At 40.2% G+C, this 27,345-nt stretch overlaps 1 protein-coding gene across 2 annotated transcripts; it reads right to left on the bottom strand.

The window, feature by feature from the left end:
* Window positions 1-935: 935 nt before the first annotated feature.
* On the bottom strand, window positions 936-25,820 carry LOC146460085 (intermembrane lipid transfer protein VPS13D-like). Of its 2 annotated transcripts, XR_014857677.1 has the most exons (24): window positions 25,242-25,820; window positions 24,151-24,283; window positions 23,304-23,356; window positions 22,941-23,001; window positions 22,298-22,345; window positions 21,475-21,621; window positions 20,189-20,314; window positions 19,286-19,448; window positions 18,760-18,821; window positions 16,701-16,811; window positions 15,795-15,914; window positions 15,066-15,173; window positions 14,047-14,139; window positions 13,275-13,361; window positions 12,965-13,024; window positions 12,279-12,407; window positions 11,131-11,455; window positions 10,269-10,345; window positions 9,337-9,504; window positions 7,676-7,867; window positions 6,132-6,376; window positions 3,853-4,019; window positions 2,061-3,181; window positions 936-2,030 (listed from the first exon to the last, which is right to left on the bottom strand). XR_014857677.1 is itself a non-coding variant. In XM_085088370.1 (23 exons), exons 1-23 carry the CDS (start codon window positions 25,367-25,369, stop codon window positions 3,003-3,005), a joined length of 2,982 nt encoding a protein of 993 aa, XP_084944496.1. In that variant the 5' UTR covers window positions 25,370-25,820; the 3' UTR covers window positions 936-3,002. The 2 variants fall into 2 exon arrangements, 1 of the variants encoding a protein (XP_084944496.1); XM_085088370.1 differs by having other exon boundaries at window positions 936-3,181.
* Window positions 25,821-27,345: the final 1,525 nt, after the last annotated feature.

Raw genomic sequence — 27,345 nt, 5'->3', positions numbered from 1 at the left:
GAAGTGAAAAATTGGAGTGGACTTGGTTGGGCTGAACTAAGGGAGGAAATTAGAAGGCAAATTTTAATGGAAGATTCCTTCTGTTTTTAACAGTAAATTAATTTTCTACCAAGAAACAACATAATACGGGGACATGTTAGGGACCGATCGTTTATTACGTCCTGGGGGGGGGGGGGGGGGGCGGTGTTTTTTGAGGAGGGGGGGTAGTTTTTTTAAACGAGCTCTTTTTTTGGGGGGGGGGGGGGTTATTTTTTACCTTGTACGAAAAGTGAGGGGGGGTAAAATATTAAGGGTACCAACTAAATGTATTTAGCAATCATTCTTCTCATCAATCATAGAGTTGGTAAAATCGACTAGATACTTCTCCATATCGCTACTATTCTTCAGAGCGACAAAGATCTTGCACGTAATAGGTTGAGTAATGACATAGACAGGCAAACCGTGTATTTAATCAAGCAGTTTATCTCTGAAGGCTTGTTTATCTGGGCAAAAAAATTGACCAAAAGACGAATAGAGATGGTAGGCTTCTTCAAAATCTATATATCCACATCCATACATGAAATGCTCCTGTACTGCTCTCAAGCCCCAAGCTGCTTTGACCTTCTGTGTACCTTCTTTTGACGACTGAAGAATAGACTCCAGCAATAACAAAACATCGTTATTATCAAGACATTGAAGAGATATTCTAAGGTACGTTCCCTTACATGAATTTCGCCCAACCTCTGATTCTTTCTCTTGCCAGTTCAGATTCAGAGAGCTAGCGATTTCATCATGTAACCGAGCGTTGTGCCCAAGAACTTCTCAACAATTCAACCACCAGGCTAACCATGGGGGGGGGGGGGGGTGGGGTAAAATTTTCAAACTGTCATTGCAGTGGGGGTAAAAAGTTTGTTTGAAACATTTTTTGGGGGGGTAAAATTTTCATTCACTCGAATTTTTAATAAGAATATAATTTATTAAACAGCATTTACAAGGTAATTCTTTAAAACACAATTCTCGCAAATAATACATTTCTTTCCCAAACCCTTCTAACATCTACTTCGCCATTAAAATTTATCAAATCTCACCACAGGAAAAAAAGGGTTGAGGGGGGGGGGGGGGTATCACATGTGGACTCTTAACACGTCAGTAAATATATTAAGTACTCTGGAATAAGAATAAACGCAACGTATCTTCAAAGCTTTGCTCGCGGCACAGAGCGTAGAGAAGTCAAATGCGACGGTAATTTCGGCTAAATCTACTGGGGGCAACTGCTGTTTTTTAATTCAAATACATGAACGTCACTGATCAAGGCATTATGCGTCTGTTGAAATGATTTGCGGAAGATAGAAACCGAAGACATCAATGACTATAGGCGTATCACAAGTTTTTACGGAAAACTTCGCTTTCGTGAAAGTTCCCTTCGGGCGACGATCATTTCGCCGACGCGTAACAAGATCCAGGAAGCTTTGAAGTGTGATCACCACGTTCTTATATTTGAATCAACAACTTCGTTTTGCGCTGCCATTGCCCGATAAATTTAGCCAAAATTACGTTCAAAATGACTCCTTTACGTCCTGTGTTCGCAATCGGCAATATTAAAGCTATTTATTAATCCGGAAAGCCCAAAAACCTCATAATGGATTTTTAGTGATCACTGTATATAGTCTTATTCTCGCCATTAGTTCCCTTCACAGCCTTTCCCCGAGCTCGCCACGCAAAGCACTCTTTCCCCAGGGGAGCGCGTTGCGTAACGAGCCCAAAAGCCGGCTTTGAAAGAGACTAACTCATCATCGTTATTCGTCAGTTTCCAAATGAAACTTTTTGAGAAGAGCATTCAGAAGTCGCTGTCCGTTTGTTGAAACTCCCAAAATGAAGTTAAACAATTGACCTCATATTACCCACTCTCGGAAGTGAAGGATGAACATGTGTCCGTAGTTTAATAAACGGCAAAGGAAACGGTTCGATTTGCCTACAAGTCGAGTTCAGAGAGGCGAAGGACTCTGAAAACGTCGAGGAACTGGTCTGCATTCAACGGCCATGTTGCGATACTAGAGACTTAAAGAAACCACGATGGCAACGCCAACGAAAACGTCACTTAAAAATATAAGTTCGCATTTACTTGCACTTCTTCGCGATTATTCCAATTCGTTCAACTTGTGCAATGTGGCCGAACTATCCAGTAACAGAACAGGTGAAAACGACGTTCAAGTTGAGACAGAGTATAAAAAAATACAACGTCATGTGCTCACGTTGTGTACAAAACCGTAAATTTGGTCACTTCACGTTGTTGTTTGGCCGAGAACAGCGAAGAAATGTACCAAAATTTATAACGCACGGGCAGGGCCCTTGTTTTTCTAATTAAATCCCATCGTTTTGTGATGTTCTTGTTACCGTCGTCGTAAGACGGTAACGGGAAAGACAACGCCGCAAAACAAAAGTTTTAATGAGAAGAAAACAATCGCTATGCACGTGCGCTTTAAACTTTGGTACATTTCTTCACTGTCCTCTGCAAAACAACAACGTGAAATAGCCAAGTTCTAGTTTTTGGGGGGACCGTGAGCCCACGACGGTGAATTTTTCACTTTCTTTCTCAATTTGAACGCAATAGGGCATTTTCACTATGGCGTCATTTGACTACAACTACCAGAATCCTTCAGTTTTTTGTTTTCTCATGCTAATTAGAGCTATTATTCTTTGCTCTCCACTGGGATTGCAAAGTTTGAATTTGAAAAGGAAAACGAAATGAATTCTGGTAGTTGTAGTCAAATGGCGCCATCATGAAAATGGCCTATTCTTACCAATTTGGTTCCTGGGTAGCGAACCGTTTCTGTGGAAGATGAACGAGTTGAAATAATCGCGAAGTAGCACAAACAAAATAAAATTATATTTTCAAGGTTCCGTCGTCGCTGCTTGAGCTCCCTAATGGACCCAATGTCTTCGACAACGACTCGAACCCAGTCAGCCAGATACCCATGACACAACCCAGAAGATCAAGTGAAAATCCAAAACTTCCACAATCGCTATCTTGAATTATCCTCTTCATTCTTCCGTTTCGTCTCGTTAATTACATTCGCCGCTTTCTGTGCAATTTTCACTGTGCCACATCGGACGAGGGGACTGTCGGCGGGATTGGGGGATGGGAGGGAAAGTCGCTTGCCTCCTGATATTCTCATCAGTAACTCGAGGTAATGCTCGTCATCTGCAAGCGAAAAAAAAAAAAAAAAGGAAAGATAGAAAAAATCTGAGTGACAGACAAAAATCGAACCCACCACTAAGCAATATTTATTTCTATAATTATTCTTTCTCCCACGCTCGAGGCGTTTAGAATACTGGTTATCTAAATGAAGAGGTTTCCAACCAGGAGTGTCAAAAGTATTCGCGTTTGATTTGGTTTTGCTATTCTTCGCTCTGTGATTGGTTAACAAAACTCGCGCCACTTTCTCAACCAATGAAAAACAAAACCAACCGTGCCTCGCTCGCACGCGTTTTCCCGCGCTTGACGCCGGTTGCATGTACTTGCTTCGAATTCTGATTGGTTCATTGTGCTATTTGGATCTGCTGTGATTGGTCAGAGTAATTACTTTGGTTTTACTTTGGTATTTGGTTTTGGTTTTATGACACTCAACTGAAACTAGCTCTAATTACAATCGCCTTTCTTATTGCATATAACCAAAAACTTGCTTTCACTATTTTCTATCGTCATCAAGCAGGCGAAGAAGACGGCTTTGTCAAAAATTTACTCCGGAGTGCGTTTTTAAATAATTCAATTTTGGTGATCGAAAACACCATTCTAGTATGACTTAAGCTCGAAAGCTCTTGTGTATGGATATTATGAGTTATAATCCATGCAATAAGTCACTTATCACATACCTTGATCGCGATGTCGCGCCTTGTAAAGGTGGTCCAATTTGACCGTTAGAACCACGTGATCCGCAGTCGGCGCCCCAACCTTCATGAAGTAGACATTCTGGCTCGTGATCAGCGCGTTAAGTTTGTCATCTGGATTAAGATGTCTCATCTTCAAACAGCTCACGAACCTGTGATAAAAAAAAATGATAATATTAAACTCTTGATGTCCCGAATCAATCAATTCTGTGTTTTGCAAGGTGGTTGTTACAGGAGACGGTGGTTGAAATCCTAAAACAGTGAGGCTACGCAAGAGATAGCTATCGACCAGACAATTACACTGTCCAAGGTATTTAGTAATTCTCAGTCTGCACACTGAGAAAGTATAACTATTCAAATAAAAGCTATTGAACACTACTTCCGTTGGCGCGGTGCTCTTTATTAAATCTGTCCCACAAAGTGTTTTCTAACTTCTGAGAATGTGGATAAAATACTAAAAGTTTGACCTTTCAGAAGAGGCTCCTGAGCAGTGATTTCCTGTGGTGCTGTTTATTATGCTGTAGAAGGTTGCTCTAGCTTTTCAGTCCACGGATGGAAGCTCAGCGTGTGAGCATTCAAATGAAAGCCATTAAGCAGTACTTTCCCTAGCCTGTGAACAGGCTCCCAAGTGGGGTATAGGGCGAAAAGAAAAATTGGCGAGCCTAGCGGAGCTCGATTTTTGCCTTCGCTCTATATCCCACTTGGGAGCCTGTTCACAGGCTATACCTTCCCGTGATGTTGTTTTCTGTGTTGTACAAGAAAGTAACGTACTAAACTCTCTAGTCTGCTGAAGTGTGGTCATTCCATGAAATCTACTGAGCATTACTTCACTGTGGTACTGTTTATTATGCTATTCAAGGTGGTTATAATATTTGAGTCTGTGGATGAAATCTTAAAGTGTTCAAACCATTCAAATGAAAGCTACTGAGCAGTACTTTCCTGTGGTGTTGTTTACTACGCCGTACAAGGTGGTTCTAACTTTAGAGTCAAACTGGACTTAGTCCAGCTGTTTTTATAAACAAGTAATGTTAAGCGAGTGAGTGGTGCACTGCAGTCGCTTTCTAGCATACATGGGTTTCCCCAGCTTAAACGTTGGGGAATTGTTCACAGTTTCCAATCACTATTCAAGGTTGTCCAAGTGATTGGCCGGTGGTTGTGTTCTTTCTATAAACTTGGACTTTTAATTGTCCCAAAAATAGCTTTCTCAAGCTGACCTTGGACTTTGGACTCTGAGTCAGACGACGCGCGCGACGTCAACAGAAACAATGTCGTCTGTTGCGTGCAAAATGCGCGAAGTATTCTCACTTTTGTACAATTGTCAGTACAATGAACAGCATTAAAATTTATAGAAGATAGTGAAAATGAAGGAATTATAGTCTAACATGTGTCATTTCTCACTGCATTTCTCAAGGAAGAAAAAGCTATATGGTCATGGACCACCTGGCGAGTTCCAAAGTTCAGTTTTAAGCAGTTTTTGCTCACTTGCGAACAAACGAAATATAAATGAAATGTTATTTCCTTTGTTAATTGGTTTTTCTTGTGTTTTCTTATTTGACCCGCGTACTCAAAAACAAAATCATAGCCTTGCAGACGTCCTTTGGCTCGTAATGTCACGCATTCCTCCCAGGAAGGAGTGCGTGACGTGACTCTGTGTAGAGGCTGACCGGGATTTCGGCAACAAGCTAACGGAAATGTTTACTGTGTAGTAGAGTAAAACGTCTAAAACAAAACCTATTGGTCGCCAATGAAAGCCAATAAGTAACACTTTCCTGTTATTGTGCCAGACTGAACTATTGAGTCTGTGGAAGAAATACTCAGGCTGCACTTACTGTAGTGAGGTTTATTGTCCTGTAAAACGCGGGTATAATTCACGAGTCTACCATGTGAGATAATATGATATGGTCTCTTGAATTAGAACCTTTTTAATGCGGTGCTTTCTTCACAATTTCTTGAGGAGGCGTTAACACCGTTAATCTGACCAGTTACTATGCTGTATAAAGTGGAGCTGACTTAAGACTTTGAGAATAAATTCAAGTCTGAAGAACGGACATTCAAAGAAAATTATTAAAAAAAAGTATTGGTGGCGTTGAATGTGAAATTCATTTGGTTGTCAGTAAACGAGAAAGTGAAAATTTGAATGGAAGCTACTTGTCAGCGCATCAGACAAACTAGACTAAACACTGTTTTTGTTTTTTGTTTTTTTTTTTTAGAGAGCCCTCCTACAAAAAAATCAAAACTACAAGATGGAGACCCCGTTTTCTTACTTCTCGTCCTTGTTTACTTCGCCGCACAAGCTCACTTGCAGCCTTTCTAGAAACTCCTGTCCTTTCCGTTTTCTGTGTTCATCTTTAGGTACCATTTCCCAGCCCTCCACGGACTGTATGCAGGACAAACTGCTCTCCTCGCTTCCTGAGGACTCATAGCCATCAGGGTCTGTCGGTAACAGTCTCCTGGAAGTCAACTGGGTGCTCGGACTGCCTGGAGGCGTGGTAGCGGGCGAATCGGAAAGCTAAAATAGAACGAGAAAGTTTTTCATTTTTAACATCATGACCGTTTATACATTGAAGTACAATACAATACCGTACCATGTCGCGGTACTTTGATAGTACAGTGCAGTGAAGCTCAACTAAGCTCAGCACAGCCCAGTAAGGCACAGCGCAGTTCATTACAGTAAAGTATACAAATAGAAAGACAATACAACACAATACAATGCAAACCAATACAGTACATATATGTGTTGTATCGTTGCCTATTTAGACGTCGAGCTGTGCTGCGGGCTTGTTAAAAAATATACAGCGATACTACACACCAAAATGTCTGATAAGATATTTATTTTCTAACTTAAGCTGTTCTGATTAGTAGCAAAGAAAAGCTTAAAGCAAGACGAGAGCGCGTGTTAGAAAACCAGTTTTTCTGTACGAATAACCAAACCGGGTCTTTTTACAATACAAATAACTACCTGTACAAATACCGCGTCTTATTTTGTACTCGTTTCGACCGTCATTCGAACAGAGTTGGATAATAAAATATAGTACAGTACAGTGCAGTGCAGTACAGTACAGTACAGTACAGTACAGTACAGTACAGTACAGTACAGTACAGTACAGTACAGTACAGTACAGTACAGTACAGTACAGTACAGTACAGTACAGTACAGTACAGTACAGTACAGTACAGTACAGTACAGTACAGTACAGTACAGTACAGTACAGTACAGTACAGTACAGTACAGTACAGTACAGTACAGTACAGTACAGTACAGTACAGTACACTACAGTACAGTACAGTACACTACAGTACAGTACAGTACAGCGCAAATACAAAGAGAATGCAATACCTTGAAGAAGTACCTAATAGAAGCGGGTGTTCGGATTTTTTCTTTCTTTCTTGTTTTTTTTTTTTTTCACACAAGCAATATTTACTAATTTTCTTATTAAAGAAATGTTTAAGACAATCTCACATGGGGTGGACGTTTAGTAGGGATCGTGAATGGACGATGGTAAATACAGTATATTTCTTTCTCTTGTTGAAATTTAACGGATTCAACACTCTAGACAGTTCAACGACATTATGCAAATTGAACGAATTGGAATAATACCGCGTAGTAAAAGGAACACGAAATTTATTCATTTCTTTCTTTTAAAACGCCGTTTTGATAACGTGCATTGCCATCTTGGTTGCCTAGTTGCCTAAAATCTCACCAAACGACCAAATCTTCTACCCAGGCCGCTAGATTGCAATCACACACGGCCAACATAGAGACGAGGCAGAACGCAAACAAAAACAACATGAATATTTAACAAGTCACCTGTAGTTTTCCACGACTCGCTTCTCTCGAAGGGCTAAGAATAAAACTGGTTAGACTGCCGACAACACCTCGCATAGTCCTCATCGCGTGGGAGGTTGTTTGGCTCACGTCTGTCGTGTCGATCCCAACTGGAGAACTGTTGTCGGATCTCGCGGCTGATTGAGCGATGGTCGCCGACCATGAATCAGCGAACTGCGAAGCAAAAGATGCTGGAATGAGACTCGAGCGAGGATCGACGCCGTCATTGGGGGTGGAATATCGTACGATATTTCGTAATTTCGGTGGTGTAAAATAACAGCAGGTATCAAACATCACAACACTTGTGGTGTGACCTGTCGGATGTCGTACCCTACGTTGCAGAGACATTTCCAGGAGTGTTTTGATAACCGGGGAAGGAATTTGGGTAAATAAAGTTCATGAACGGGGGGAGAGTAGTTTCAAGGCTACATACGGTTTACATTTACACGTATTTTAATACATTTTTAAAAAAGGCTCACGGTGAAGTATCACCAAAATAAACGGTTGTGTACATTGATCACCAGGTACCGACCAAGGCTACACCGAAAGACTATCATATGTTCCAGTTGAGCGTTACAGAGATGGCGCAGCGAGGAGAGCATTCGCCTCTCACAAATTTAAAACCTGTTCCAGGTGTTGAGATGCGTGTAAATAATAAACGTGAGGAAAAATATCGTAAGTGGAAAAAAAAAACGAGAATAGTCTGTGCGGCTTTATCTTTTTACTCGCATCGCAATTTCCTTCACTCGCCTAACTTGCGATTAGATGTCTTCGTTTTTAGAGTGATGAGATAGGGAGGGAGGGGAGGGAGGGTATGATCGCAGATTATCACTCGCCCGGCAGGAACAGGCAACCCACCGACGTGACCCAGGTTGGATTCCTATATTTGGCGTCGTTTGTCGGTTGAGTTTGCTGTTGGTTTTTTCACCGGGTATCATAGTCCCCCCCCCCTTCCCCCCATAAAACTAACATTTCCAAATTTCCGTGAGACCACAATAAGAAGAACGCGCCAACTAGCAGTATTTCGTTTCATTTTAAAAGAAACACGGATAACATCTTTCGAGTCTGTGCCACCATTTAGATGAAAGCTAATGAGCAGTATGTCCCTGTGATCGGGCCCGTGATCCGGACGGAGGAGGGGGGGAGGAGGAAGACAATCTCAACATAGTTCAAAGTTTTAAACGGGCAGGCTCTGTCCCGAATTTCACACCTTTACCCTTTTACACAGAAAATGACACCCCCTTTCACATGCCAACAGTAGAAACGTTACGTTTAGAGCTTGGATCTGTTCTGAGCTTGGATATTTGAAGGGCTCTTTTAAATACCTAAATAACAGTTTTCTCTACGCTTTTGTATACTTCAGCTTTTATATACCTCCAGCCTGAAAAAGGTAACCCTTTCGAGTGGAGCATCTGCACCCCTTCCCCCGGGGGGGTCTGTGGAAGAAATCCTGAAGACTGACCACACCGTCGAAAGATGTCGACGTTGTTGTTATTGGACCGTTTGACTTTGTTTTAAATTTTTAGCCAATCCTTATCAACATCAAACACAGGACAATTTCTTTTCTCTTCATTCCGATGAAACAGAAAGCCTCGTGGGGTCTGATGTTTGCACCCGTTTCCGCGGGATTTCAGTTATCGTACCTTGTAGTATGATTCCGCCAGGCCCCCTCTCACTTGCCTGACAAATCCCATGTAGTCACCAGTCTCTCTCAGCTCGGCAAGCCCATCGCTGATTTCGTCCTGCAAACTGGAGAGGTTACCAAGCAGATGAAGCGAGCCAAGTAGAGATGTGGACTGGCGGCCGATTTCCTGAATACAACAAATTTGTGTTAATACATAGCATACCGAATTGGCAGTTAATGGTAATCCTTAAGCACAAAAGACACGCAAAATTCACGCAAGACATAGTAGATACTCATTTTGCGCCATTGATAAACTTCTAGTCGGACCTTAAAGAGTATCAACAGACTAATGTACCTGTGAGTCGTTTTAAGAAGATAAATGTGTCTAGTTATTTCCTTACGCTTTCTTAAAACTGTTTTAAGCGGCACTGTCTCAAAACTACTCAAATGTTTGAAATTATATAACTTTTTCTCTCACAAACGATTATTAGTTTTTAGCGATTTCTCTCAAATGCACAGGACGAACTTGAAAAAAATTGGCCAATTTTTTCAAGTTGCAATCTATTGCCATCCAAGCCATCCGCATCCAAAACTAATGAATACTAGTTTCTGTGCATTGCTAGGTCAATTATTGAAAAAAAACCCTGAACGATTATTTTAACGTTTTAACGTTTGGCCATTCAAAGTGACACTAAGAATAACCGGTCCTAAATGAAAACTACTATGCAGTAAATTCTTGTGCTGTCGAGCGCCGGCTGTCACAAACGATATCCTGAAGCAAATTGATCTATTCAAGCGAAATGTTATTGAGCAATTCTCTTTGCTGTGGTATAGCGTTTATCATTCTGTACAAAATGGTTTTAACGCTTTAGTCTGTGGATATTAAAATGCGGCTACTTGGCTGTAGAGCTGATTGCTTTCCTGTGTAATGTGGTTCTAACTTAAGCGCACCTTTAAGTAATGCCTCCTAGCATCTCGACCGAGAGAAAGTATCGTCTTGTAACAGATTCCAGTCCGTAACCACTCTCCTGAAAGAAAACAAAAATTTCGGAACACTTTGACGTTGAGTCTAGGTAACATGTCAGAGAGGACACGCCTAATAAAGAACTTCATGAGGCGTCATCTTGAGGGCAAGTTTACAGCTTTTTGAGAGAATGGTTTCTCCACATTTACATTTATAAATATTGAATACCATCGCTTGAAGTTCAAACGTCTCTTACACACGGAAAACAAGTCTATATATATTTTTTTGTGTATAGTATCGCCCGTTTAAGCAAGCTCCTATCCAAATACACTAGCTCATGTAGCCTTTTCTTTTTTTTTTCAAGCAAACACTTACGCAAAATCTTTACACACCCTTTACCATTCTTTGAACACTCTCTCTTTCCCCTACAGAAAGTAAAGTGAGAAGTAGAAGCGCGCGTGACAGATGATTCTCGCACGCATTCGCGTGTCACTCCGCTAAACTATCTCTCAGAAAAGTTGGAGCAAAATTTAAACATTTAAGCCCCAGTATCAGAATACGTATTCTCTGCACGGTCATCCATACATTTCTTATGGTGCTACTTGGGAGAATTTATTTGAGGATCAAGACTTTTCATCTTTGGTGATCATTTACTTCATTCTCATGAACTCCATGCTTGATGAAGCAGTGACATTGTGAGGAGAATTTAGATGCTGATCGCAATGGGGAGTTCAAGGCTTAACCTTCCGTTTCAGCCCTTACTTTGTAATAACGTAACACAATTCACAATTGAGAGTTACATTCCACAACTTCACGAAAAATACATGAACAAAGAACTCTTCAAATTACCAAATTTAACATTTGCGCTTTCCATCAGAGGTGGAAAGCCCGCGGGAATTTCCAATGTAGTTTTTAAACTCTCTATCTCATCTGGAAGTTTACTCGCTGGAGTGCAAGTTACCACTACTTGGAAGGCTCCCACTTGAAGTTTCTCAAAATAATATCGCGCTGAGGTCAAGAAGGCGGGGAGGGCATCGCTCGAACTCTCTTGTTCTTCTGTCGTTTTTTCACCCCACAACTGACTTTTGTCTTTGATGCCGGCAAACTGCAGTAACTTGAGTAACAGAGTCTCTTGGATGTTAACTGCTGAGTCTGCAAGTTCTGTACGAAGTCTCTGTGAAAAGGAAAAAAAAAACAGAACAATTTCAACAAATGCCATCCGTCTCCAAGCCCCGTTGATCGTCAAGTCGGTGTTTCTCTGAACAGGATACCTGTACTTGTAATTATGCCCTGAAGCCGCTTCAGGGCATAATTACAAGTACAGGTATCCTCAGGCCTGTCCCTGAAGTGGAGATGGATATTCGTCGACCGTAGTCAACAGATATCCCAGTGATAAACGTAATTTCGTGTGTCGGGGAGAAAAATGGCAAAATAAAGATCGTCTCCAGCTTTTCTGCAATAAAACTGTACTTTGTTATCCGCAATGTGTTGAATAATAAAACAATTATCCTGCTCACTGTTGCGGAAAATCCCGATTTACTATATTCCGCGCGATTTCGGAGGATAACTACTAAAAAACCGACTGGTTCTATTTCTCAACAGTTTGGTTGCTTAACACACAACGACTTGGGTGTGTCAATACAAGGCGAGTGGGCAGACGTCGCTTGCCGGTATTAAGGTCTCTCAATGTACGTGATGGCAATAGAGAGGTTTTCAGTTGAGTGTCGTAAGACTAAAACGAAAGTAATTACTCTGGCCAATCACAACAGAGATATAATAAAGAGCACACACAATAAACCAATCACAATTCGAAGCAAATACGCGTGTAACCGGCGCAAAGCGCGGGAAAACGCGTGCGAACAGGTCACGATTTATTGGTTGAAAAAAGGGCGCGAACTTTGAAAAAACCAAAGCAAACGCGAAATTACTTTCGGCGCTCAAAACCAGCAGGTTTATCACTCAATTCTATCGTTCATGTAATATTCATTGAAAGATACCTTAATAACTATTCTGTCATCTTCGCTGGTCGCATCCTGCATGAGCGAAAATCTCAGCAGAAACTTGGAACTAGTTTCACTGGAATGTTGTTGCTGAAATAAGATTATTTTGTTGGTGCAATCCTCTACCTGCAAGAAAGGAATTTGTAAAAGAAAAGGAATTACAGTAACTTGAATGTTTCTTCACCATTTCTCCTCCTCCTACCTCTTCAGCCAGCCTAAAGCACAAATAAACCCCAGGGATTGTGTCCTGTTCAACTGCTGTCTGACAAAAGCCTAGCCTCCCTCGCAGACGCTCTTTTGGCTCGTGACGAAAAGATTGCGTGACCAGCCAAACGAGCGTCTACGAGGGAGGCTAACAAAGTCTAACGTGAACCCGGGCTCTGGTCAACTTCTCACTTGTTCTCATAGATCATTTGGCCGCAGAATTGTCATGTGCCCTCAAAAATGTTTAAAACCTTGTTAAACTCAATTAATCTCGTCTAATCTGCTCTTATCAACTCCCTTGCACACTCGAAACCTTCCAAAAACTCTGAATTCGTCTCCGAACTCTCATGCGTTTCCATCAAGTTTGACACACGCTCAAAAAGTTAAACTCTTCCAATTCTAGTTGACCCTTGTTCTCGTTCCATCTGAGACAAAACTGAGTTCTTCTCTACAGGAATTCGGTTTTTAAGCTGGTTTACCTCAAGTTCTTGTACGGTTAATTCCGTGGTTACATGGTGCTGATCGCGGTTGAACTCGACCTGAAAAGGACACATGGGATCAGTGTACATGACATGAAGCTGATAGTGAAGCCAATAAACTTGTTTTACCAGAACCGTGGTCTTGGGGCGCCAACTTTTCTTTTCCATTATTTAGTTTTGCCATGCGTAAACAAATCACAAGAAAGACAAAAACACAAAGATACAAATTTAAAAAAAAGGCTGGGGAAACACTGCCACGATTTCGTTTTTCTCTGTATTTTCAGCGGTAGTAACACCTAGGTACATGTACCTTTATATCTTCTAAGCTGACGTTCAACAGTTCTTCATAGACATCCATTTCCAAAGCGAGTCTTATCCCTCTGCAGTTTACACAAATCTAAGCAAAAGAAGATAGTTAGAAAGGAAATGAAAAAGATGGAACAACAACTTTTATTGTAATGAACAAAGCGTGCGAGTCATTTGACTCCGTTGATTATCAGTTTCACTTGCCAATCTGCAGTCGACAGCTGAGCCACTTAAAGACTCGCGTTACATATAGATTAGGGCAAGCAGGGATGGCGCAGTGGTGAGAGCACTCGCCTCCCACCATATGTGGCCCGGTTTCTTTTCCCTGAGTTGATGTCATATGTGAGTTGAGTTTGTTGTTGTTGGTTTTCATTCCTGCTCCGACGGTTTTTGTCCGGGTACTTCGGCTTTCCTCCCTCCACAAAAAAAATAACATTTCCAAATTCCAATTCGATCTGGAAGCAGTGGACGAACAGCCACTCTGTGGATGTGTCACTGAAATGTCCACTCTGTCATTTATTATTAATTTAGATGGAGGGCAAGAATAAAAGAAACTAGCTGAAAAGTGGTCGTAAAAACGGGGTGAAAAGTAATTACCTGTTTCAGACGTTCAATGAGTGGGAAGCAGTACAAAGATTATTGCGATGTGAGCGAATAAAAGCGGGGAGACTGGAGAGAGAACGCCCCTCTCCCCAGCCTCTTCTCGTTTTCCCCCGCTGCCTTTAGCACACAGTAATGGGAATGGGGAGGCTAGGGGATGGGGTTCTTTTGCATACCTCCTTTGGGGTCCGGGGCTGTTTATCCATCGCATTCTTTACCCACGTTAACAAAGCATTCACTTGTGTTAAATCCAGTAGGCATGTGTAGTCCTGTGAAATAAACGTAAGTAATAGTTTGAATGTGTTCAGTTCTTGATAAAGTGGGACCAGTCAGATGAAGGTGATTGAGTCGTGCCAAAGAGAGTACATCTATCGCTCAACTGCTTTGGTTATTTGAGGGTTTCAGTTACACACTCAATATTTACTAAAGGTTTTCATTACCAATACCAAAGGAAAGTTCTACTTAACAGATTTTGTTTGAATGGCCACACTGAGGTTCTCATCCACTGACTCAAAAAGATAGAACCGGAAAGTACTACTCAGTAGCTTTCAGTTGAATTATCACACTTTAGGATTTCACCCACAGACCCTAAAGATAGAACCACCTTGTAGAGCATAATAAACAGCACCACAGGAAAGTAAGATTGGTAGAGATTAGTCCAATGAAATGTGGAGGCGGCGTGGCCCAGTGGTAAGGGCGCCGGACTTGAAATTCGGAGGTCCCCGACTTCCGGGTTCAAGTCCTGCCTCGGCCGCGCTTGTAAATAGCCAGTTTGCCTCCTGCCAGTTGGGATTTTTAACATGTTATGTTCGATTTGATTATTATTTGTTTCCCGTTATTTCTGAGTGGAATGCCTGTAAACTAGCTTTGGGTAGCTAAGTGCATTTCCACTATAAACAAAGCATTTATTTTAAATGTGACAAATTTGTGCACTTGGTTGCTTTGGAAATTAGCGCGACTTATGACAGTGCGGTAAACTGCGAATACAACAGATTTCCAGACATTGTGAATCAGGCCGATTTTAATATTTAAGAATCGACTGCCTGGGTCAATTGCGTGCTGAAATACACACAAAGTTCAAATGCCAAGACATCCGGTGGGCAAATCAAATCAAAATGACGAATGGTAGCTTTTAAACCAACCTTAAGCCTGTGAGTAACAGGTGGTTCAAGCCTTCAGCATCACAATAACTTACCTCATGAAGATCTTTGAATACTGTCACACAGTCGGGTCTGAGCACCAGTGAAAAGTTCTGATCAGAAGTGAATCTTGCGACCGTGGAATGCCCCACCCAGTTGCTTCCCTGAGAAACAGAAATAACAAAGAAGCTAAGAACATCTTAGAGGCCTATGACAAGGGGGGAGGGGGGGGGGGGGGGTAAACAAGCCAACCATGTGAAACACCAGAGATGTGAACAACTTCATATATGCTAAAAGACTAGCAGGGTAGTTCGTCCCATGAACCTAGTTTAATGGCCTTAGCTCCCACGAGTCTCCTGTAGCTCAGTGGTAGAGCATCTGAACTAGTAATCAGAAGGTCTTAGGTTCGACTCCTGATAGGAGCACTTGGATTTCCTTTTTCCGAGTATGTCTGTGTCACTTACTGAAAAATACATCTATCAACTCAGAGTCCTGCACATTTCTTTCAAAGTAATTATGTGATGATCATAAAAGTAATTCATGTTACTATGGTTATAAATTTACTTACAACACTCTGTGATTGGTTAAAAAAGCCTTGACTGTGCCATTTTCTCCATCAATTAGATGTAAAATCCAGCCATGACTTACTTACGTACATTTTCTTCAATGCTCGGCCATCCTTTCAAAACTTACAAATTCGGACGAGCATACATTTCTATCACTTCAATTTAGTCCCCCTCACCCCTCATAATGGTACTGAGACCCCATATGTTTCTGTTACTTACCGCAAACTCACACTCCCATGGGGCAGAAATGAGCTCATTTCCAAGGATGACACAAGGATCTCTTGTCTGTTGTCTGCTGGGAACAAATGATTGAATCCCCACTGTGACAGTATGTTGACTCTAAAATGAAAAATCTCATTTTATTGAAGAGAATCAGTTATCGTAGTTCAATGCAGTTCCAGAAAATAACTATATCCCCACTTAAATGCCCCCCTCCCCCACCCCCCACCCTCCAGCCCATACAAAGTAGACATTGACCCTTGACTGAATTCTTTGTTCACAACCACCAATGTTTCTCTTGACTTGGTTTGCTCTCGTATACAAAAGAAGTCAGTCAACTTCCTTGTTTATTGAAATTCATTTTTCTCCCCGTTTCTTTAAACTCCTCCAGTCCTATCTACCTACAGTAAGTTCAAAAGTACTTTTTGTATTGAAAGAAAATTATCACATATACCACTCATCGACATTCCAATCCTAGCTGTATGCAGGATGTTTGTCACATGAACCTAGTTTAATGGCCTTAGCCCCCACAAGTCTTAGGTTCGACTCCTGATAGGAGCACTCAGATTTCCTTTCTCTGAGTATTCTGGTGTCGCTGACTGAAAAATACATCTCTCATTTACTTTGTGTATATTTAACCCTTTAAGCCCAAACAGTGATCAGCATCAAATTTCTCCTTGTAATATCAATACTTATTTCACCCTTAAGGTCATGAGAATTAAGGATATGATCACCCAAGGTGAATTTTCTTCGATATTTTAATAACTTCTCCCCAGTACTTTTATAACAAAAGTATGGTGACAAGATAAGAGAATTTGTTGTTTGATATTTAAGGGTTCAAGGGTTAACCTGGGTTTATTGGAGGTTTATTCCTGCACTACTGAACAGATCAGATTAAATACTTACTTTTGTGTTTCTCTTGTGGAGACAAAGACTGAAGGATGCAATGACATTAATGGCTTCTGATCCATCTTGAAAACAAACTGAGGTCTTTGAATTATCTGCCTTGACATTTAACTACACATTAGGAGGAAAAGAAATTGAACAGAGGTTGTTAATGAGACACTTAAGGATCACACCCGCATAGCTGGAGGGAATAGAGAGATTAAGAAATGCATTTACAGCAAATGGCAAATGACAAATGGCAGATTCCCGTTAATGATATATCAATGATCTTCCCAAAACAACCAGACTGGCAGAATGCCTGCTCTTTGCAGATGACACTAGTATCTTTTACTCCAATTCAGACCCTGATCATGTTGCCTCTGTAATGAATAGTGAACTGACTAAGATTAGCTTATGGATGAAATCAAACAAACTTTCTGTTAACATAAAGAAAACCAATTATGTTATATTTAAACCCAAACAAAAATCTGTCCGCATGAGCTCCCAAATTTCACTTGACAGTATACCCCTCAAGCAAGTAACAGAAGTTAAGTTCTTAGGTATTTATATTGATGAAGGTCTCACCTGGAAATCGCATATCAGTTATATTTGCAAGAAAATCTCTAAGTCCGTTGGTATAATGTACAGATTTCGTTTCCTTTTGTCATCAAACACTAAAAAATCTTTGTATTATACCTTAATTTATCCCTATTTAACTTATTGTACTACAGTTTGGTCTTCTACTTATGTAACAAACCTAAATCGCATTTTTCTTCTTCAAAAACGAGCTGTGCGAGCTATGACAAATTCTAATCACCTTGCACCTTCTGCACCTTTATTTGCACAATTGAATATCCTAGATATTTTTAAAGTGAATTCCTTTTATATTGCAAAATTTATGTTTTCCTATCACCAACGTTTGCTGCCTTCGCCCTTTCTAAATTTATTTCCGACTGGTGGTCAAATTCATAATTATGATACCAGAACCTCAGCTCATTTTCGACCTCACACCTGCCGAACTAATGTCAAGCAATTTACTATACTCTATAGAGGGCCAAAAATATGGAATGCTTTGCCATTATCAATTACGTCTTCCCCTAGTCTATCCACCTTCAAAAGAAAGCTTCTTGATTTCCTCAGTTAATTGCACGAAACGTCCGACTCTGTTATGTCTTTATAGTCTTACCACCACCGTATGTTAAAAAATCTCAACACAATGTCTTTACTGGTCTTAAAGTCCCAACATATCTCCGAGGAGACCTCTCAGTATAAGCCCGGGGGTTTCTTGAGGTCTCCTCGCCACTTCTTACTTCTTTTACTATTTTTATTTACTCTAAACTTATGTACTTATAATCCTAGTCTATTATTCATTGTAACTTTCTATGTTTGTATGTCGTGGTGAATGAATAAATAAAATAAAATAAAATAAAATAAAATAAATGTTTTCTTGAAAAAATGAACACATGGATTGGATGAGAATAATGCAGAATAATTCTGTCCTTTGACGCTTACACAAACCTACTCAATTTTACTGAGAAAATGAAAACAGCGAGGGGCAAATGTAGGATAAACATTGTCATGTGGTCATTTCTGCATTTGCAGGTTGCCGTAAATGTAATTCTAAAACTTTCTAATGACCACTGTCCAAATACTCTGCCACAGACTGGTTCATTAACTAGCAATACATAACCTGTGGACTACCCTAAGATCTTGTAAGGTGTGTGTATGTAATGGGGGGGGGGGGGGGAATGGGAGGTGGAGGTATGTCGCAGGTACCCATTTATACCACTAGGTGAAGAGAGACAATATGGAGCACTCAGAACACAACACAGTAATGGGCACACAGACCAACCTAGCAAAGAAACACCAATCCCGTGACCTTTTAATTTGATGATTTGATTGAGACTCGCACCAAGCCCCAGTACGTCTGAATAGAATCACCATTAAATTTTTCTAATGGTTGATTGTATGTATGTATTTTATGTACATGTAACTCATCCCAAGGGAAATTCAAATTGTGGGGACTTGCACGGCTAAAGACCCACACAGAATTAAGTTATTTTCTCTGCCTGAAACTCACCTCAAACGACTTTTCCATGTTGAGTTTTATAGTTTTACTAACATGAGATTCAGATTGTGAATCTGGAGAAAACAATTGAGAAAAGATGCAACCTTAAAATGTTGTTATTTAGAAAAATGAAGAAATGCTGGAGAAACTAGTGTACTCTCAAAAATCTTGTACGTCTTCTAAGAGGGAACCCTCAGAACAATGAGCCAGAAGATACAGTTGCTTACAAGAATAATATTCTGTTAAAACAGTGCGACTAAAATTAAACAGGAGTTCATAAATTAAAAAAAAAAACTCTTGCAGATGAAGGGAGAAGGTCACTTCAAGAGAGTGGCTGTTCAGAAAGACAACAAATTTTCATGAACATTGAAACTTTTGAAACTTGTACATAAACAGATATCTTATCATAATATCAAGAAATAATCAATATCTGTTAGAATACATTTTCCTGATTAACATAACATAACATATGTATTAAGCAGTGGCCATGCACATTTCCTATTATTGTTCACTATTTATTATGCCTCAGGTGTCTTACCAACTTTGGGTAGCTGACTCAGCAAGTGATTTAGAAATATTAGGAAAAAATTAACTTTGGTGGGGCAAACAAACATCTGCAGTCCTTTAAAGGTTATTGCAATCCTAGATGGACCATCTACATATGAGGTGGACAGGAAATCCAGAAGAGACAGCTCTATGATCTGAAACATAAAATAAAATTAATGTGTTAATTAAGTCATTTCAACAACTCACAAAAGTGAACAGACTGTATTTGTATTCTCTGTATTGACCTATTCTAGCTTGCACGCACGCCTTTCAATAACCTATGGACTCTGAACTTCACAACCCAACTAACAATTTGCATGTTTTTCTGCTGTCATGACATGAAATGATATCTTTATTTGAATAGGGTAGGACCTTCAGCTAATTTACAATGAAATTACTGTTAATAGTTATCAACGGAGAGGCCTATAAACAAATAATATCATATGCTAAAAAATCAATAAACTATAACTACAATTATATGCAGAGAAAAACAAAAACAAAAACAAAAAAAAAAAAGGAAAGAAAAATTACGGTGACAACTGGCTGTCCGGTTCAATCATAATTACAGAGATAACCGGCTGACCGCAAAAAATACAGAAATCGTCAAAATGGATCGACCTTTTGACCCGTCAAGCCAAATGTTGTTGTTTTCTAAGAGGTCAGCCGCAGTGATTGACGGCAGTGAAAAGTGTAACAGTTGGTTGAATCTTGAACTTCAGAGTCCGCATGTTACTGAAAGGCGTAGTTAGTAGGAAAATCTTTTTACAAGCAAATGTTTTTTAATAAATTTCCCTGCAAGAGATACATTGCAGGCTAGATCCAATTCAATACCAAGAATACTGATACGGTCTGTTGATAGATTTGTTGTTGTGAATTTAGTGTGTGCTGCACATACCTTCTCTCTCCTGGCCTGGGCAAGTCGAGTGTCATACAGTCCACAGCAGTATGTCACTTCCCTTGCTTTAACATACAATGACGTGACTTTATCTGATGGAATCAAGAGCCCATCTATAACGGCAGCCTGGTAGAACAATTCAATAAAAGGCAGCTGCAGTTAAAAACTTGTTGTGTACTAAGATTTGCAAGGATTTAAATTTAAGATTGTATAATCACCATCACCAATCACCACTAGGGAGCAGGGCTCCTGTACAATGACAAAAGCTCTTGCCTCACCACTACTCCACTGTATTCTAGAGAGTATATATTCTAGATAGTATAAGTATTATCAAACAACAAAGATCCAGACATGGGCCCAGTTGCATATGTTAAGTATCTTAAGATAATTAGTTGAAGTTTTCTGCAGTTGCTCCCTGCTGCCTTAGCTTCTGAAGGATTGATTAGAAGTGATTCAATATAGTGCTTGAGGAAATCCTTTGAAAAGCACGGAACAGTTGTAGAAAACTCCCGCTTATCTTATAAGATGCTTCACGTAACCCACATGGGTTCACAAGACTGTCATCAAGTGCTGCACCCTATTTTTCAACATTTCTTAAGGTCCACATGTACATGCATGAGGAGAGGAGGGATTACTCACCAAAATATAGGGTCAGGGTTTACCAGTGAGTTACGAAAACCCCTACCCTATTAAGGACGGTTCCTACTATTGTTACTGCGCACAAGTTCTGTGAATCTCGTGATGCAAGGGTTTTCTATGGGTGGTGGCATTTGGAACTGAGACAAAATTAGAAGGATTTGTATGGAGTCATCGGGGCATAACAAAGCTAATATCTCGCTCCCAAATTGCAATAAGATGCTGATTTTTGGCAAGTAGGAATTTTCATCATACTCTTTCCCAATAATTTATACTAACAAATCCCATAATTTCATAAATTTAGTTTTTGTGACATCATCACTTTAGGACTCTATACACCTGGCCCCAGTTGTTCAAAGGCCGGATAACTTTATCCAGTGGATAAGTCACTAACCGACAGTTTCAATCTGTGCAAAGATTTCAGTATTTCGTCGTGTACAAGCAAATATGCACACTCTAACCACAGTCTAGTTTAGGAGTGTACGAAAACCTTGGACAACATTTAACTTGAAGCATATTTTAGACCCCGAATAGTGCCTTATCCAGCGGATAAAGTTATCCGGCCTTTGAACAACTGGGGCCTGCATTACAGGAGCTACTCCTAAATTTCCCAGCCCCCAGCTATGCATCATATCAAATGATTCTGGTACCTCAAGCAGGGTGACATATGAGCCCCCTCTCTCAATATCAAGCTGGGATCCAATTTCCACATCTGTAGCATGAAGCAAAGTGAAGGATGGAGGTATAGTCTCACTGGAATTATGGAGATCACTGCTGAGAAGATCGCCGAGAGAATGCTGTGAATCAAAACAGACAGCATCAGATTACTGCACAGTATATCCAAAGGAACAAATCCAACTGAGTATAATAAAGTGACAAGCAACTCAGATCAGGTCTTATCGAGATTCTCGTAACTAGTGATCCAGGAAAAGGGGGGGGGGAGGGGTGGTACTCAGCTATATTAGTGACGGGAAGATGCAAAGACATTTCTGGAAATTTGCAACTGGGGAGTTTTGGTGGTTAGAAATTTTCTGGGGGATTTTTCCGGTGAAACTGAAGACCTTTTTTGGGGGCAGCCTACCAATCTGGTTCCATGTCACTAATATACCCTCCCCCTCCCTGGCAATAATGGAAGGTAAAATTGTTGTAAAGGAAAGTGCCTTAAAACTTGCAGATGTTTCTCCTCAGAATCCATCTTAGCAGTTTCACAAGTTCTCTTGTGCTAGGAGCATATACTTTTCTTATCACTTTCATTGATTATGATTGGCCAGGGAACATGTTATCTATACAAAAATTAACAATAAATAAATATATTCCTGTCCATACTTTGTAGTTTCATAAAAGTTCCACCCCCTCCCCACACTCATAGCAGGGATTGGAAATTCTTGGTGGTGGTGGTGGTGGTGGGGGGGGGGGGGGAAAGGGGGTTGCTTATTTTCTGCAAGTACACATTACTATTCAATTCCAACCTACCATTTTCCAATGAAGAGTTAATGAAGTGTAAACATCTGTTGTTGCACCCTAACACCAAGAGATAAATTTTTAACAAATATTAGAATCAGGAATATAAGCCTGTAAAGCCAGATGGCAAGATGCCTTTTAATGACAAATCGAGGGGGGTGTTAATTGGTACAATTATCTGAGACTTGCGTAGATGCCGAGACCTGGGACCAAGACCATATAAACTACACTGCGCACTTTGTGATGGATTTCAATGTAATTGCTGGCAGTCTCAGATTCTGAAGTCTTGTCCACAAAATCCCAAATTCTGTGCTTTTGCCTAAATTTTGCTAAGCTCTTTGTTTTTAAAGGAACTGTTCAGTAGCACTAAATACAAACTGACCCAAAACTTCTGACTTAGAAAAATTACGTGATTATAAATTCTGCTTTTCAAATGCCATAACAACCACTTTATGCAAAGTTTCTTACCATACTGTTTTAAGTGGAATGTCTTGAAATAGTTTCATTGTTGTAAGGTTTTCAATAATCCTTAATATATTTTCCCGTCCTATTATTATAAACATCTAGTTTTGCAATTTATAATGTCACATCACAAATTACCAATATGTGAGAAACAAACTTAATAATAATTATTTTTATAAGACATTATTCAAACCTTAAAATGAGTAAACAGCTCTCTTCGTAACTTCTTTATGTTGAAGAGTATTGTTATATCCCTACAAAAAAATGAAGCAAATTATTTAAAAAAACCTCTTCAAATAATCTGTAACATCAAAATGTATGGAAACACGCAAATTGCACAGTTCCAGATCCATGTCCGTTTTTATGTTTTGCACCTCCTTCCCCCTTCCCCCTCCCAAGGAAATTCCAGGTTAGCTTTATACTTTGCTTCTAAAATTTTGAATTCTAACATCCTCTCCCCCTAGGAATTTCCAATGACCTTCCATGGGGTGGGTATGGATTTTTTCTGGAACTGTACATTAAAATTTTTCCTTGCAAGAAATTACTACCAACTTACCTAAGTTTTTCAATGTTCCATTCAATTTTCATTAATCCCAACTCTTCAATAGTCTGTACAAAAAAATTAAAGCAGCAAATATTGATCACAAGTACATATACAGTGGAGTGTCAACATTTGGTGGTAACACAAAACACAAGTCCTGTTTAGACTTGTCCGCCCTCAGCAAAGTGAACTTTGTTTAGGCTTTGTGGAACCTTGGTCAGCTAGTATCCAAAGGTTATTGTCCATTTCAACCTTTTTGTTAGGTAGGAGCATTGGGAAAGTACTGCAAGTACTACTCTTAGGGATTACAGTATGTATATAAATACTTGTTTCCTAAGGAGGGGGGGGGGGGTGGATAATCAGGTATACAATATAGTAATGACATGGAATTCTCAATAATGCAGCAAAATAATTTATTGTTACACTACAAAAATCTTGCTAGGCTAAAGCTGTACCCAAAAAAGTCCTACATTGTAGAAAGCCATTCTTCTTTGCATACATAGTAAAAAAACTAAAAAAATGTCCCCAAAAAAATTTTTCACTCCAAAACAATCTGCCAGAAAATTTTTAGATTAGAACTAGTCTCCAGTCACTAATAAAGTGATTGCATGGGGTTAAAAATAATTGTAAACTCTTAAAAAAGGGTCTTCACGCCTCACTAATAAAACAATATACCTGATTGTCCAATTGAACCCACTCCCCCCCCCCCCAACTCCCTAGGGCCTTGCCAATGGCATCATTCATGGAAAAGGAGCCATTTTCAAAAGAATTTTCAAAACTTTCAAACCCATTTTGTAAGCAGAGCTCAAGCCAATTAATGTACACGTAAAATAAAAGCACAGTCTATATATGGGGTACATACCAATCCTGGATCATCTTTCCAACGTATTTTTACGCCTTTTATTGATAACAATCCAAATTCTCCTATGGTAATCGTGATATCATTTAGTCCAAACACCCAGACGAGTATCAAAGAGAGAATGCAATTTAAAATCCTGTGTGAAGAGATCAAGACAAAACAAATTACTTTTTAAACCTTTTTCCTTTCAGAAGGGCTTTTCCAGCAAGCCCTTCAATTTCTTTTCATGGCCTTAATACAAAAAAAACATCATGCCTAATTTTTTATAATATTATACACAAGAAAGCCATAAAGGCTTAATAAGCAGCTGAATTTTCCTGTTTGCAACGGTGTATTACTAGCAGTCTAGCAGTCTAGTACTTAGTAAAAAGGTTGTGTACACTACCGACACTTAACTACCCTGGTCCCAAAGGTTTTTCTTGATTTTTTCCCCGCGTGGACGCAGCTTCGCGGCTCTCTTACGCGGGGAAAAAATCAAGAAAAACCTCTGGGACCAGGGTAACACTTAACCAATACTTGACTGACGGTTCACCGATATATTGCCAACACACTAGTGATGCCCTCATGACTGACTATCAGTCCATATCATACCGACGGTTTAGTGATGATCGGTCAATACTCAACAGATACTTGACTGCTACCTGGTCGATATATATCAACGGACAGTTGACCCGAGATGTCGACCACTACATCAGTGGACATCCCCTGTGACAGAAGATCCGTGAAAACTGCTCTTTTACCCACCCTTGCACACACAGCACAACAGCTCATTAAAATTGTCACAGGATTTACGGTGCACACTTTACAGTTTTGTATCAGACTGGAACAAAATGTAGTTGAGAGGGCTGGCCAGGAATCATTGATGGTTGAGCAAAGTCACAAATTTAATTTCCAAATTACATATTTGCAATTAAGCCTGACCGAAGGAAAGATTCAACATGAACTAGTTGCATGATGCGAAAAAATCTGAAAACTCGGTGATCGTTGCAAATGAAGTTCATGCATAAACACAAACATTACACAATTAACGATCTCAACAATGAATGTTCAAAGGTTAGAAGCTGAATTCATACGAGAACTAACAAACAACTTACCATGTGCTAATTCTCATCCACACCAAATATATCCTGAAGAACATGCAGTAAGCCAAAAACATCCATGCAGTGACAATCGAAGCCATAAGCCCGTACACAGGCTTTGTAGCAACTCTCATGATCATCATCTTGTCGGTTAAAAGAAATTGAGTTGCACAGAGCAAAGTGTAGCACTGGAAAATTGCGATACGCGACAAGGCAAGTCGGCTGTCCTTGGGATCGTTTTTAAGATCGTGCTTGATAAACAGACGATAAATCGTGCAGCTACAAAGAACGCATTAAATTCTTATCACTAGCAGTTTCAGTCTCTTCGGTCCACTCTCGAATGTTTCTGCACGAAACCAAAACACCGTGAAATCTGCTGGATACAAGTGATGTCATGAGTTCATGATATGCTAATGTCCTAATGTGCTATTTCTGATCTTTGACCGTCTGGACACGTGATCATATCACACCACTCTTTGATTTCCGGCGCTTTGCTAAATCTTCCAAATTTTCTTCTTGTATTTGGTTTCATCCGGATTAGGAATAACTTTTTCTACAAATTCTAACCCGTTGTGAATCAAAGTTTATTTGACCGAGCCGTAAAATCCTCTTGGAACTTTCATGGAACTTCGTGTATTTGTCGTCGCTCCATGGGGTTAACCGCTGACGGCAAACTCTGAAGTCACTCATGAAATTCTCCGTGACAAACACTATTGATGCCGTGACGGTGAGTCAAGGTCACTAAGGCGAGACGTCTGGATCTGTGCGCAGGTTAATCGATCCTGACCAGGAGCCATAATCCCTGATAATTATAGCTCCTGTCCTGACCGCGCGAACCATTTGTTTTCGCGTTGTTTGGCAACAATGAAGTGGTGGCCTGGGTGGGGTGGGGGAGCATGAGCAAAGGAAGGGGGTATGAAGACGTTAGACCGGTCTCTCTATATTATATAATAATTTCGAGTGTATAATTTTTCCGAGCCCAGGTCGTTGCAGTATCTGCATATGCATCTATAACACGCATTTGTATCGCAACAAGCCAGATTATCTAGAGACTGTAAAACAGTCCGTATTGTTTGTGTTGGCGCACAACACGAACACTAAGTGGGGACCTGTGAGGCGAGCGTGCGAGGAAATAGAAAGTTTGGTTTCCACGCGGGAATCTACCATTTCACAGATTATTCAGTGTTTCGCACCTCTCGAGTTCGCACTTTCGTCGACTTGCATCTCCGCCAGGAGCCATAATATTAATCTGGGATGGCTCATGAATTTCAATAGAAAAAACGACTGTTAGCAGTTTAAATTGGAATGATGCCTTGACAATTCCTTTTCTCTTTTCAATTTCCCTTTCTTTCTTCCTAAGCGTTCGTCCACATTTACCCATTTCCTCTGAAAAGACGTATACTTTTTGCATATAATTGTGCTGTCATCCCCTACACAAAAACGAAACGGTGATCCAAACAGGTCTATTGAAACGAAAGTCTTCAATCTGCTTTTTAAGATGTTTGTTAAAGAGAGAAATTGGAAACCAAAGTTCTGTTCCGAACCTTCTCACAAAAAGACAACCTCCCAATACGTTGGCTCTTGGATAGCTTAATGGATCCTGAGAACAACATCACCCAGTATCGCAGAAATCAGTCACGAGTTCGAATCCCTTCTTTTCGCAATGCTGAACTCCATCTTACTCCGCCCTGCATGGAGTTTGGCGGCGGAAAAGAGAGAACACTGAGGGCGGAGAAAGAGAGAGTACTGGAACTGGACAGGACAGGCCTATTTCCTAATTGGATGGTCTGTTTTATAAGTGTGGAAAAACGAAAACGGACTGAGGTTTTCAAAAACGCTGACGTCAACAGAATGGTGCATGCCTGAATGACGAAGTATCTAACAGTCGAGCAAAACCGCTGTGTACACTGTTAGCATTTCATCGTTCAAAAGCTGCGTTGACTGTGATGATGTAACGTTCAAGTTGTCAAAAAGTCAGTCAATGTCACCTCAAACAGTCCTTCTCAGGACTGCACTCATGCGGATGAGTTATAACATGACCTCAGGGTTCAAACCATTTTACAGTTATACCCAACTGTTTTACGGCATAACCCACTGACCGGATATTAGCCAAATTTTC

This window comes from Pavona decussata, unplaced genomic scaffold, assembly GCF_977016875.1.
Source record: "Pavona decussata unplaced genomic scaffold, jaPavDecu1.1 SCAFFOLD_214, whole genome shotgun sequence".
Lineage (NCBI taxonomy): Eukaryota > Metazoa > Cnidaria > Anthozoa > Scleractinia > Agariciidae > Pavona > Pavona decussata.
This window is presented reverse-complemented; position numbering and strand designations above follow the sequence as displayed.